General features: G+C 26.0%; 1 protein-coding gene across 1 annotated transcript; it reads left to right on the top strand.

The window, feature by feature from the left end:
• Window positions 1-10,432: 10,432 nt before the first annotated feature.
• Window positions 10,433-12,433, top strand: GO595_005415 (uncharacterized protein; the record flags this gene model as incomplete). The annotated part of the gene is made up of 1 exon (XM_067918656.1): window positions 10,433-12,433. One exon carries the CDS (start codon window positions 10,433-10,435, stop codon window positions 12,431-12,433), a length of 2,001 nt encoding a protein of 666 aa, XP_067774365.1.
• Between the last annotated feature and the right edge of the window lie 1,973 nt (window positions 12,434-14,406).

Below are 14,406 nucleotides of genomic sequence, written 5' to 3'. Positions count from 1 at the left end.
TGATTTTTGTTCACATAAATGAATGATTTCTTCATTTCCACCTGCAACTGCATATTTACCTGAATTATCTATTTTTTGCATCATTCATAAGTAAATATTTAAAACATTTAACAGCAGAAAAAATGCTGCATAATCAATTAATGTAATATTATTTTGATTAATAAATGAACATTTTTCATAAAGTGATTTTGGAATTGTTTGATTAAAATCAAAATTTGTTTGTGATGATATTTCTTGAAGTTTTTCTATTTCATCATTTCGAATTATTTTCGCAATTTCATTCGGATTATGTCCTTCATTAATTAATTGCTTATGGAGAGCCCATTTATTATTTGAAAGTTCTTCATAATTATCCAAAAATGTTGATTCAAGCTGATCATAGTGATCTTTTCTTTTTTGTTCTTTTGTGTGTTTTATAGTACGTAAAAGCATGGAACCAATATAAACATCTTTAACATTGATTAAATTTTGTTCAATCATTTTCTCAATTAAATAATCAGTTTCCTGTGAAAATATCCTCCCAGTTATATATTCAGTAAAAATGGATATGATTTTGGGATAACTTTTATTTAATTTTTCTTCTTCTGTTTGAATTGATTTCAAATATTTTACATATATATCACATGTATTATTTGTTTTTTATGCAAAATACCTTGTAAACAAAATTACATATGATCACATTAAATGAATAAGGACAACTTGCATCAAATAACTCCATTGTTTGTTTAACTGAAAAATCAAGGTTTTCTTCATTTACATGTAAAATAATTTTTTTTGAGAGAAATAAAAAACTTACATAGGTCCTCAAAACACCTTATATCTGCGTTAATCGGGTTTATTGTTTTTTTAGAGTTTGAATCATGTTCCATTAATAAAAAATATGAACTGTTTATTTGAAACTTCTTCATTTAATTTTTAATGGATTAATGTGACACTTTGTGATTCAAATTAAAGATCTTAAACATTTGCGCTTACTTGGTGTATTAATGAGGTAAGCCAACTACCAAATGTCTAATTATCAATTATTCCCAAGACATGACAATAGTTTTGTTTTACTTTTTCATTATAAAGTTTAATTATTTTGGCATTTCCTTGTATAGATGCTACATAAAGTGCTGTTTGAAATAATTTAAATAAGTTTCAAATATTATTTTGAAATATAAAATTATTAAAATAAATATCAAATAAAATAAATATTTTTAGCATTAATATCAATTCCTTCATGATCAAGAAGTAATTTAACTATTTCTGCATTGCCGAAACAAGATGCATTAATAAGTGCTGTATTAAACAATAGAAATAATTCCCGAATATTGTTTAAAAATTTTAATGTATTAAAATAAAAATTAAAAGAAACATATAAATATCTTGAGCATTAACATCAATTCCTTCTTGTTTAAGAAGTAATTTAGCAATTTCTATTGATCCATTTAAAGATACTTTCATAAGCGGTGTTTGAAATTATTTAAATCATCCCCAAATATTATTTTTTAATATCAATTTATTATAATAGACATTAAACAAAAATAAATAAACATTCTTTTCATTGACATCAATTCCTTTTTTGTTCAAGAAGTATTTTAACTATTTCTATGTGATAATAACTCAATGCTTTCATAAGTGCTGTACAAAATTTTTTGAATAATTTCCAAATATTATTTTGAAATATGAAATTATTAAAATAAATATCAAGTAAAATAAAAAAATATCTTTAGCATTAATATCAATTCCTTTTTGTTCTAGTAATAATTTAACGATTTTTAAGTAATTATTTTGAGCTGCTAGCATAAGTGCTGTTTCAAATATTTAAAATGATTTCCAATTTTATGCTTAAAATTCTATATTAATGGCATTAACATCAAACAAAACAAATAAATATTTTTTGTATTTATTTCAATTCCTTCTTTTTTTTTTTTTTATTTAATAATTTCAGTGTTACCACATCTAAATGCATTCATAAGTGCTGTTTCAAATATATTTAATAATTTTTATATTTTATTTTGAAACATAAAATGATTAAAGAAAATTTTATATATAAACAATGAATATTTTGAGTATTTATTTCAATTTCTTCTTTTTCAAGAAGTAATTTAACTACATCTGTATGACCTTGTTTTGATGCAAGCATAAGTGGTGTTTTGGATATGTTAAATAATTTTCAAATTTTAATTTTATATTTCGATGAAACGTTTAAATAAATATTATATAAAACTAAAAAAATCCTTTAGTATTAATATCAATTTCATTTTGTTTAAGAAGTAATTTAACTATCTCAACATTACCCGTTTCAGATGCAAAAGAAAGAGCTGTTTTAAATATTCTAAATAAATTCCAAATATTTTAAAGTCATAATATATTAAAACGAATATTATATTAAACAAATTAACATATTTAGCATTTAGTATCTAATTCCTTTTTGTTCAAGAATAAATTTCACAAGTTCAATATTATTTGATACTGAACAATAGATCATTATATCTTTTGGAATTTGATTTTTTAGCAGAAAATATTGGAAAATATATAAGTTATCAAGTTTTGCTATTTTATATAATATGTCATCATTAATTTTTATGCATTCTTGCTCTAAAAATAAAAGAATTTCATAATTTCCGCTTTGAACACAATAATATCCCAATTTATCATTTAATTGTTCTAATTTATTTTCATAAATATAATGAAATATATCGTTTTTATGAAATTGGATTGCTGTTTGATATGCATCTTCAAATGATGAATGATTCTGTTCACTATAAATGAATGATTTCTAAATTCCCACCAGCAATTGCATATTTGCCTGTGTTATTTACTGTTTGCACCATTTAGCAACAAATGCTTAAAACATCTAACAGCAGAAAAAATGCTGCATAATCAACAAGTGAAACATTTTTTTGATTAATGTAAATGAACATCTTTCATAAAGTGATGGCTGAATTGCTATGATCAAAATTAAAATTATTTTGTGATGATATTTCTTGAAGTTTTTCGATTTCATCGTTTCGGATTATTTTTACAATTTCATTTGGATTAACTCCCTTTCTTTAAATTAATTTCTTGTGAAGTTCCCAATCATTCATTAAAAGTTTTTTGTAATTTATTAAAAAGCATCGCTAAATGGATCATAATAATATTTTTGAATATTTTCTTTTTCTGTTTTAAAGTGTGTAAAATATTTGGATTTAATATCGTTGGTAATGTTTGCACTTTACTAAATTATGTTCAATCATTTCTCAATTAAATAATTTGATTCTTGTGAATTAATTTTTTTATATTATCACAAAAAACATTAATAATTGGAGTGATGTTTTGATTAATTTCTTTTCTTTTGTTTGAATTGTTTCTAAGTAACTCAAATAAAGATCACTTATATTTCTTTGTGAATAAAATGCAAAGTAAACCAAATTACAAATCAATAAATTATATGAATATGGAAAATTCATGTCAAATAATTCCATTGTTAGTTCAACTACTGTAGCAAGATTTTCTTTACTTAAGTTAAATATTTTTCTTTCAAGTGAAACAAGTGTTTCCATAGAAATACTTTGGTTTTTCGAATTTTTATTTTCTATTTTGAAAGTTTTTGTTGTTTTTGTGCAATCTTGCATTATAAACCATTCCGATAATTCAATACCTTCCATTGGTACTTTTTGTATAAGCATTTTCATGTGTAAAAAAATTTCCGAATTTATTAATGATAATGGTTTTAATTACACCTCGGTGAAAAACATACATGTGAGTGAAAATAGGATTATTGCGATAATTACATAATTAAAGTTAAATCAAATGTATTAAATTCATATAATTAACATATGTATTATATATATATATATATATATAATTAAATAAGTTCTCTATGAATGATGTTACAGTAATTATTCTAAGATGTGAGTCTACAGGTTTTTCACTATTAATTTAATTAATATATTTTGTTATTCTATTTATTAATATCCATATTTAATTAAAATCCTTTGTACATTATCAAATTCTTTTCAGTTTTCAGACTACGTCAATTCACGAACAGAAATTAGGAATTTCTGAAAAGAACATAATAAAAATAATGGTTTTGTATGTAACACGGAGTACATTACGTTGAACCCATCTTCTCAATCTCATATATGAGGAAGACAAGAAATGGATCAATTAGGTAAAAAATATTGAGCTTGGACAAATAAAGAAGAAAAAAACTTAAATATTTAAGCAGCGGCTTTGGCGGTGATCTCAATAAATTAATGAAGCATTCTCATTATCGCTCTCCAGAGTCAATAAAAAAGAAAATAACAAGAATGAACGTTAAGGAAAATTCTTAACTTTACTTGGCTATTTTTTTGTGAGAATAATTGGTCGGAACCGCTCTGGCGAAACTTAATGGAAATACAAAAAGTTTCTTGAAAATTCTATGATGAAAATAAAAAAAAAATCATGATTCTATATGTAAATTTATAAATGCCACTAGAGGGGTCAATTTTGTTAGATTATTCACCTGCTAGTTCATAAAAACAGTTCAGACACAGGATAACCAATTTTGGAAAAATCACACAGCTTGATGGCACTTTTCATGAAAAAATTTAAATAGTTTATTATCTTCAATTGAAAGGTTTATTTACTTAATTAGTGAAAGATCCACTTTTTGAAGCCTTCATGAACGAAATTAGGAATTTCTGAAAAAAACATAATAAGTGACCGTTAATGAAAAACAAACCAGAAAGAGAGAAAACCAATAATAAAAGCATAATCAAAAATCTATTTTTACAAAGAATAGAGCAAATATTATTCAATTTAATTCCAAAAAATCTTGAAAAATCTATACATGAAATATTGGCTGAAATTGGTCCAAGTTTTCCTTATTCTTCTAATTTAATTGTTTGTCGTTTTATATATTCTTGTATTTTCTCAAAAATAAATGATTTTAAAATGTATTTTGATTTTTTTAAGAAAACAACAGAATTTGAAAAAGAAAATTATCAAAACATTCCAAACATTAATGATATTTTGAGTAAATATATTCCCTGTTTAACTTCTGATGAATCATATTATATACTTGAAAAATGTTAGAACAAGATTTAATTAAAAACAAAAGAAGAAATATATAACCTATAAGATGAGTTTTTAATCTTTCATGTAAAAATTATGAAGAATTATCAAAGAATGATTGGAAACTTCATGAGAAGTTAATCAAAGAAGGTGTTAACACAAATGAAATTGTGAAAATAATTCGAAATGATGAAATAGAAAAACTTCAAGAAATATCATCATAAAATGATTTTGACTTTAATCAAACAATTGAACCATCACTTTATGAAAGATTTTCTTTTGTTAATACTGAATATGTTTCACTAATTGATTATGCAGCATTTTTTTTTTTTTTTTCAATGTTATAAATATTTACTTATGAATAATGCAAACAATGAAAACACAGGTAAATATTGTATTTACAAGTGGAAATGAAGAAATAATTCATTTATATGAACAAAATCACTCAACATTTGAAGATCCATATGAAACAACAATTAAAATTCATCGAAATGATATCTTTAAATATGTTTATGAAAATAGATTATTTAAAATTAATTATCTAAGTGGATTAGGGAGTTAAATGTGTTAGTTATAGTAACTATGAAATATTTTCAATTTTAGAAGAAGAATGAATGAAAATAAATTCAGATATTATCAAAAATCATCAAAAATTTGGGACATTTTTAAGTTAAATCTTTTTATTGATTAAATTCTACATGATATTTTGGTTGATGTAATACATTCACAGAATATTGAAACTATTAAATTAATACTTGAACAAAAAAGTATTGATAATAATTGCAAAGATATTTATTTGTTTTAAATAAAATTTATGGTAATGAAATACTTAAAATTGTATTTTAAAGTTGAGGCAGTCGGTGGTATTTTTGAATAAAGTAATAAAAATTTTACATTCTATGTTTGCGCCACAAAATTTTTATCTGATATAATAAAGACAAAACCGCCGCCACAATCTATCGGCCGCAATATTTAATATACGTTAACATACATAAAAAATGATTCGTCCGCCGCAAACAAATGACAATATATACGGAAGTAATACCAATGAAAATTTAATGAAGCAAATTGATGATTTAACATATTTTACTTTTCAGATATGCCATTCTTTCGAAAAGATAAGATTACAATTACAAAGAACAGAAAAAGCAATTCACTCAGAAGGTATATACAATGGAAATGATCAGCAAACAGATATATATTCCTGGGTTTGTGGACGTATGGAAGAAAATGTTGATATTATTGAAAAACAATTTAATGAAATTGATAAATATGGAGGATGGCAATCAATTGTTGAAAAACTATCCAACTATGAGAAACTTATCGAATTTCAAAATAAAATGAAATCTGTATCAGATGTTATACAAGAATTTCTTGGTAATAATTGGACTATAGAAGAACTTAAAGAACGTATTTCTTTGGGTCTTTCATTCACAGATGAACAAAATGAAAAGAAAAAACTTCAATCTCAATTGAATGTTCTTTTTAAAAAATACACAAAAATCTCAGGAAAAAGCAAACAACAAAAACAATTGCTTATAGAAAAAGAAAACGAGATCAACATAATTAAATTTGAACTCCAAAAAAATCAAAACCTAATCATTCAATTAAATCAGCAGAATAAATCAAGGCAAAAAAGCATTTCTGAACTTGAAGAAATGATCAATGAGCTGAAATCTGACAAACAAAATTTGGAATCAGAGAAAAATTTATTCCAAAATGCAATGGAAAAAAATACCAATCAAATCGAAGCAGAAAAAATTCAATATGAAGGCTTAGTTAAGCATTTAAATGGTCAGATAAGCAAGCTCGAACAAGAGAATATTGAAGTCAAGCATTTTTTGGAAGGAGAAGAAACTAAAATCAAAAATATAGAAAATCAATACAATCAAATACTAATGGAAAATAAACAAATGAAAAAGGAACTAAATAACAAAATTCAACAAATTGAAAAATTAGAAACCGAAATTTCTGATTTAAGAAATCGAAATAAAGAAAATAATAAATTTATAACAGAAAATGATAAAGAAAAACATATTAAAGAGTTAGAGAAAGAAATTAATGAATTGATGAATCAAAACAACAAATTTGCATCAGAAAGTGATAGGCAAAGACGCATTGCAGAATTAGAAAGAGAAATTTCTGATTTAAGAAATCAAAATAATGAAAATAATAAAAATAATAAGCAAAAGCGTATTGCAGAATTAGAAAGAGAAGTTTCTGAGCTAAGAAATCAAAATGATGAAAATGATAATTTGGTAACAGATGGCAACCGACAAAAGCGTATTGAAGAATTAGAAAAAGAAATTAATGATTTAAGAAATCAAAACAATGAAAATGATAAAAATAATAAGCAAAAGCGCATTAAAGAGTTAGAAAGAGAAATTTATGAATTAGGAAAACAAAATGATGAAAATGATAACTTTGAAGTAAATAGTGCCAATGATTTAAGAAATCAAAATGATGAAAATGATAAGCAAAAGCGCATTAAAGAGTTAGAAAGAGAAATTAATGATTTAAGAAACCAAAATGAAAACAATCAAAATTCAAGTTTTGAAGAAAATAATAAACAAAGGAGAATTAAAGAGTTAGAGAAAGAAATTTACGATTTAAGAAATCAAAATGATCAAAATAATAAACAAAAGCGTATTACAGAATTAGAAAGAGAAATTAGTGATATGAAAAATCAAAATGATGAAAATGATAAACAAAAGCGTATAGCAGAATTAGAGGGCGAAATAGCAAACAAGCAACAAATAATCGACTCATTAGAAAAAGATATTAATTCCAATATTCAAAGGATAGTAGAACTAGAAGAGAAAATTAATGAACTACAAAACAATATGACAATTGCTGATAATGAAAATCTCGAACATATTAAAGAATTAGAAAATGAATTAAATGAAAAAGCACAAGAAATCAAAAAATTAAAAGATGAAATCAAAGGATTGAAAGAAGAAAATATTCGAAATGATGAATTGGAAACTGAAAATGCAAACAGAAGACATATAAAAGAATTAGAAAGAGAAATCAATGAACTAATAGAGAAACAAAAAGCTAAAAATGATGAAATCGAAGAAAATAACAAAGAAAAACGTATTGAAGCATTAGAGAAAGAATTAAATGCGAAGCAACAAAAAATTGAAGAATTAGAAAATGCAATTAACGAATTAAACGAAATTCAAAGTAAACTTAGTAAAGAATTAAAAACAGAAAATAATAATAAAGAACACATTAAAGAATTAGAAAACGAACTAGATTCAAAAATACAAAAAATTGAAGAATTAGAAAACGAAATTAACAAATTAAATGAAATACAAATTAAACTTAATAAAGAATTAGAAACAGAAAAGGAAAACCAAAAGAATCTTGAAGAATTAGAACAAGAAATTAATAAAATTAGAGAAAATAGAAATGCACGAAACGATGAAATAGAAAATGCTAATAAGAAACTCATTGAGGTATTAGAACTAGAACTAAATAATAAACAACAAAAAATTGAAGAGTTAGAAAATGAAATTGACGAATTAAACGAAATCCAAATTAAACTTAATAAAGAATTAGAAACAGAAAATAACAATAAAAAATATCTCGAAGGATTAAAACAAGAAATCAACAAAATCAGAGAAAATCAAAATACACAAAACGATGAAATAGAAAATGCTAATAAGAAACGCATTGAAGAATTAGAACAAGAATTAAATGCCAAGCAACAAAGAATCAAAGAATTAGAAAACGAAATCAAAGAAAATTTAGAAAAATTACAAATATCAGAAAATCAATGTAAAGAATTACAAAAAGAAATACAACAAATTGAAAATGATCACCAAAATAATGAAGAAAAAACTCAACAAATCCTAAATGATAACGATGATAAAACTCAACAAATTAATAATTTGCAAAAAAGTTTTGATGATAATGAAATAAAACTTAAAGAAATGGAAAAAGAACTTTTGATGAAAAGTAACGAAATTGATAAATTAAAAGAACTCATAGAAAAAAGTGAATCACATTCGAAATTTCTTGAAGAACAATTTAATTCACTTAAATCGCAAAACATTGGTTCTTCGCAATCAATTTTGCAACTACAAAAAGATGCATTTGATATGCAATTATTAAAGGAAAAAGCAGAAAATAAAATTCAAGAACTTGAAAAACAAAAAAATGAACAAAATGAAATAATTAAAAAACTTGAAAATGAAATCAATTCACTTAAAGAAAATAACCAAAATATTAAAGATGAATTGAACAAAGAAAAAGAACAAAAAATTAATGAAAAGTTTAAAGATGATCAAATTGATGGTTTACAAAATGATTTAAATGAGCAAACAAAGAAAATCAAAAAACTTAAAGAAAAACATCATCAAATAGAATTGAAATTACAAAATGGAAATCAATTACAAAAATTTGATGAAAGTATTTTAGAACATAAACAATTATTATATCTTTATGAATTTAGTGATATAGCACAGAAATATGCAAATTACGCACAGAAAAAGAGAAGAATGTTTTTGCTTTCAACATTTTTGTTACTTTGTATTGGTTATTCTGTTTTAGGAAAATAAAATAAAATAAATACGTTATTTTACACCACAAAATTTCTATTAAAAATAAAGTTTTTGTATTTGCATTTTTTGACAGGGTTACTGTAGAATTTCTACTTAAAGTTTTGTTATTAAAAAATTATTCACTCAACGAATTATTTCTTTATTTATTAATTTTAATTCTTTAAATTTTATTTTTTTAAAATTGATATTACATTCATTATTTCTTATGATTAAATGGGCATTGTACACTTAAAGAAACTTAATAATAGTGAAGAACATCCAAAAATAACATCAAAATTTTATAAAAATTCATTTTTTTTGGGAAACTTTAAATAAAAGTGTCAATCTGACGGGATGCGTTATCGAAGAGGTCACTTTTGATCTTGAACGCGGAAGATAATTTTTCGCCCACTTTGAGTGTTTCTAATCATTTCACCATAATTTTTTGTATATTAATAATCCATCTCATTTTTTTGATAAGTTTATCTACAAAATCTTCCATTATATCACTCGTTCATTGTAAAATTTATTTTTTTTATTGTGAAATATTTTCGTAGAAGAAAGAGCCGGTACGTAACTGACCAACGGTTTTCGCTTAGAAATCGTATTTTGGGCACTCAGAAAATTGTCAGGCTTGTACTGAAAAGAATTTTGATAAAAGATTAACAATTATTTACTACTGAAAAAGTCGGTGCAACGACTCGAACAAATTCTCGATGACTTTGCGGAAAAACAGAATCGCCCAACCTATTTTTCCCACCAACCAAACCACTCCACAACATCCTCTGGGCAATGCCGAACATCCTTTTCAATATTGGCAAACAAATCCGATCCCTTCACAATATTATCCATACCAAATGATTCCTCCATTTAAAGGACGTCCACAACTTCAACCAGTACCATTTCCTCAGAATATTCGTATACAACCTCAGCCGACACATCCAGCAAAAACAAGAAAAGCCCCAAAAAAATCAAACGAAAAATTTACTGGAAGTAATATTCCAACTCCTTTGACTCCAGCTCAAAGCAAGAATGCCATTAACAGAATTATTTCTTCATTATCAAATGACCGTTTATCAATTATCGAAAAGGTTTTTAATATCTCCGCTCCTTCTCGTGAAGCATCTGTGGATTGCTTCTTTTCGGTCATTCTTCCAGAAATCGAAAAAATGTCTAATAATAATATCTATCCTTCGTTAATATCGTTTTTCGAATTGCTTCAAAAGGGCACACAAGAACAATTATCTTTTTTCTTTGAGCCCAAAATTCCATTTATATTCAGACAGCTTCCAGAATCCAAACGTCATATTCAATTTCTTCGATATATCTCTAATGTATTCACGTATAACCTTCCATTGACGCCATGCGAGAGCGATCCGTATGTTATTGGTCAACTATTTACTGTTCCAAACTGTATTCTACCAAAAGCAAATGTTCAAATAGATGAAACAGAAATTACTCCCGTAACATTTGGCGAAGAAAAGTTATATTACTTCTTTGGCCGTCGTTCGAAAATACATAACCAATCGAAGATATTAGTTCAACTTGAATCTCCAAATACACTATGTTGGTTTTCGATAACTGTTGTCATACCAAAAAATAACATAATTCAAGAGTTGATGAAGAAACAAGCCATAGATTGTAGTTCTATCGAAGGGCCTTATTATGGATATCCGCTTGTTTGTGGATGCAAGAAACCAGTTCAGTCTTTCGATGTCGAAAAATTCATAGCGCAGGTAATAGAAACCGGAGTTTCTTCGTGTCCAAAGTGTAATCGTTCGATATTAATTAACGAGATAACATTTGACGTAACTCACATATCACAAAAGCAACAAAAAGCGCCTTTCCCAGTACCTTCGATTCCAGTCCCAATACATATTGGTGCAAAACGCCCACCGCCTAAAAGGCCTCCTCGGAGGAGAAACGTTTCTCTTGAAAAAGGTGAAGATCCTTCGCCTGCGCCTATGGCAGTGCCTCCACCTTCTTCTACAGCCACGCATTCGTCTTCATCTGCTTCAATGCGTTCGCCTGCGCCAATGGCAATGCCACTGTCTTCATCTGTTTCAATGCGTTCGTCTGCGCCAATGGCAATGCCTCCGTCTTCATCTATAGTTATGTCTTCTTCTTCATCTATGGCAACGCATTCACCTGCATCTGTTTCAATGCATTCGCCTGCGCCAATGGCAATGCCACCGTCTTCATCTATAGCTATGTCTTCGTCTTCATCTATGGCAATGCACTCGCCTGCGCCAATGGCAATGCCTCCACCTCCATCTTCATCTGTATCAATGCATTCGCCAGCATCTATGGTGATGCCTTCACCCGCAGCTATGGTGATGCATTCGCCCGCTATGGCAATGCCCTCGCCAGCAGCTATGCCCATTCCAATGCACCCACAGATGCAAATGCAAATGCAGATGCAGATCCAAAGGTTGCTGCCACAGGAGACAAAGCAACAAAGGAAAAGGAAAAAAGTGGCCGGTGAAGTCACAGGTGAAGTCGTCCGTAAAGGGCCGAAGAAGAAAAGAGAAAGAAAGAAGAAGAATGATGAAATCGAGAAAGAAGTCATAAAGATAAAAGAGAAGGATGGTAAAGATAAGGAATTGGAGAAGGATAATGCACAGAAAGAAATATTGCAACATCAACAAAAATCATCTGATGAAGAAACTGCAAGATATAATGAAGCTAAGTTTAAGGCTTTTGGATATGCATATTCACATTTGAATGATGATACAGATATAGATTGGAAAAAATTAAATGCTTCGCCAAGAATTTGGTCTTGTCAATTAACAGAAAACTCTAACACAACTTCGCCCGTATTCGGTGAGTTGGAAGATAATGATTTGTATGGAATATAATTGTTGTAATGAAATAAAAACATAAAAATACTGTGAAATTTTTGATGAAGTGTTGTAGTCGGCGGTTTAAGTCAATCTGCGGCAAAATTCAGTGAAAATTCAGAAATTTCTGATATCGTAAAAAGTGAAATTATGTTATGAATTTTTCAATGCTCTCCAATGAAATGATGAAATCGGAAACGATCACTTTCACTGTAAAAAAATCAAAAGTTGTTGTATTTCTGCGATAAAAATTCAATTATGTTTGCTTTGCACACTTCACAAAAGGTCTGTAATTTATGACAGAAAGCATTGTTATTAAAATCTATTTTTACTTAATTTTGAACCACATTAATTTCGCTCATTGATTTATAGGCTCGAATTTAAGATGATGTTGCAATTGCAAATCATTTTTAGTTTCAAATAAATAGCAAAAAAAAATTAATATTTGATACGACAGATTTAATGCACTTATATTCAGATATTAAAAGTTATAGAATTTTATTTGCAAAAAATTTGTTTAAACCAAATTCAAAAATTATTTAAAAAAATAATCAAATTAATCCAAAAAGCAATAAAATAGCTTCTATATTTGATATAAACATCTATATGTTTTCCTCATTCATTTTCCATATATTAATTTCTCAAAGAATAAAATTTCATATCAATCGAAATGCATCTTGTTGTGATCAAATTTTAATTAATTATTAATTCAACAATATCTAAATAACCATTTTCAGATGCTTTCATAAGTATGGATTAAATAGTTTGAATAATTTCCAAATATTGTCTTAAATTATCAAATCATTACTTAAATTTTATTGGTATTACTTCCGTATATATTGTCATTTGTTTGCGGCGGACGAATCATTTTTTATGTATGTTAACGTATATTAAATATTGCGGCCGATAGATTGTGGCGGCGGTTTTGTCTTTATTATATCAGATAAAAATTTTGTGGCGCAAACATAGAATGTAAAATTTTTATTACTTTATTCAAAAAAAAAAAAAAAAAAAAAAAATACCACCGACTGCCTCAACTTTAAAATACAATTTTAAGTATTTCATTACCATAAATTTTATTTAAAACAAATAAATATCTTTGCAATTATTATCAATACTTTTTTGTTCAAGTATTAATTTAATAGTTTCAATATTCTGTGAATGTATTACATCAACCAAAATATCATGTAGAATTTAATCAATAAAAAGATTTAACTTAAAAATGTCCCAAATTTTTGATGATTTTTTGATAATATCTGAATTTATTTTCATTCATTCTTCTTCTAAAATTGAAAATATTTCATAGTTACTATAACTAACACATTTAACTCCTAATCCACTTAGATAATTAATTTTAAATAATCTATTTTCATAAACATATTTAAAGATATCATTTCGATGAATTTTAATTGTTGTTTCATATGGATCTTCAAATGTTGAGTGATTTTGTTCATATAAATGAATTATTTCTTCATTTCCACTTGTAAATACAATATTTACCTGTGTTTTCATTGTTTGCATTATTCATAAGTAAATATTTATAACATTGAATAAAAGAAAAAAAATGCTGCATAATCAATTAGTGAAACATATTCAGTATTAACAAAAGAAAATCTTTCATAAAGTGATGGTTCAATTGTTTGATTAAAGTCAAAATCATTTTATGATGATATTTCTTGAAGTTTTTCTATTTCATCATTTCGAATTATTTTCACAATTTCATTTGTGTTAACACCTTCTTTGATTAACTTCTCATGAAGTTTCCAATCATTCTTTGATAATTCTTCATAATTTTCATAGAAAGATTAAAAAAACTCATCTTATAGGTTATATATTTCTTCTTTTGTTTTAATTAAATCTTGTTCTAACATTTTTTCAAGTATATAATATGATTCATCAGAAGTTAAACAGGGAATATATTTACTCAAAATATCATTAATGTTTGGAATGTTTTGATAATTTTCTTTTTCAAATTCTGTTGTTTTCTTAAA

This window comes from Histomonas meleagridis (genome assembly GCF_020186115.1).
Source record: "Histomonas meleagridis strain 2922-C6/04-10x chromosome Unknown contig_34, whole genome shotgun sequence".
NCBI lineage: Eukaryota > Parabasalia > Tritrichomonadida > Dientamoebidae > Histomonas > Histomonas meleagridis.
Note: the sequence above shows the minus strand (reverse complement) of the source record. Positions and strands in the feature narration are given on the sequence as shown.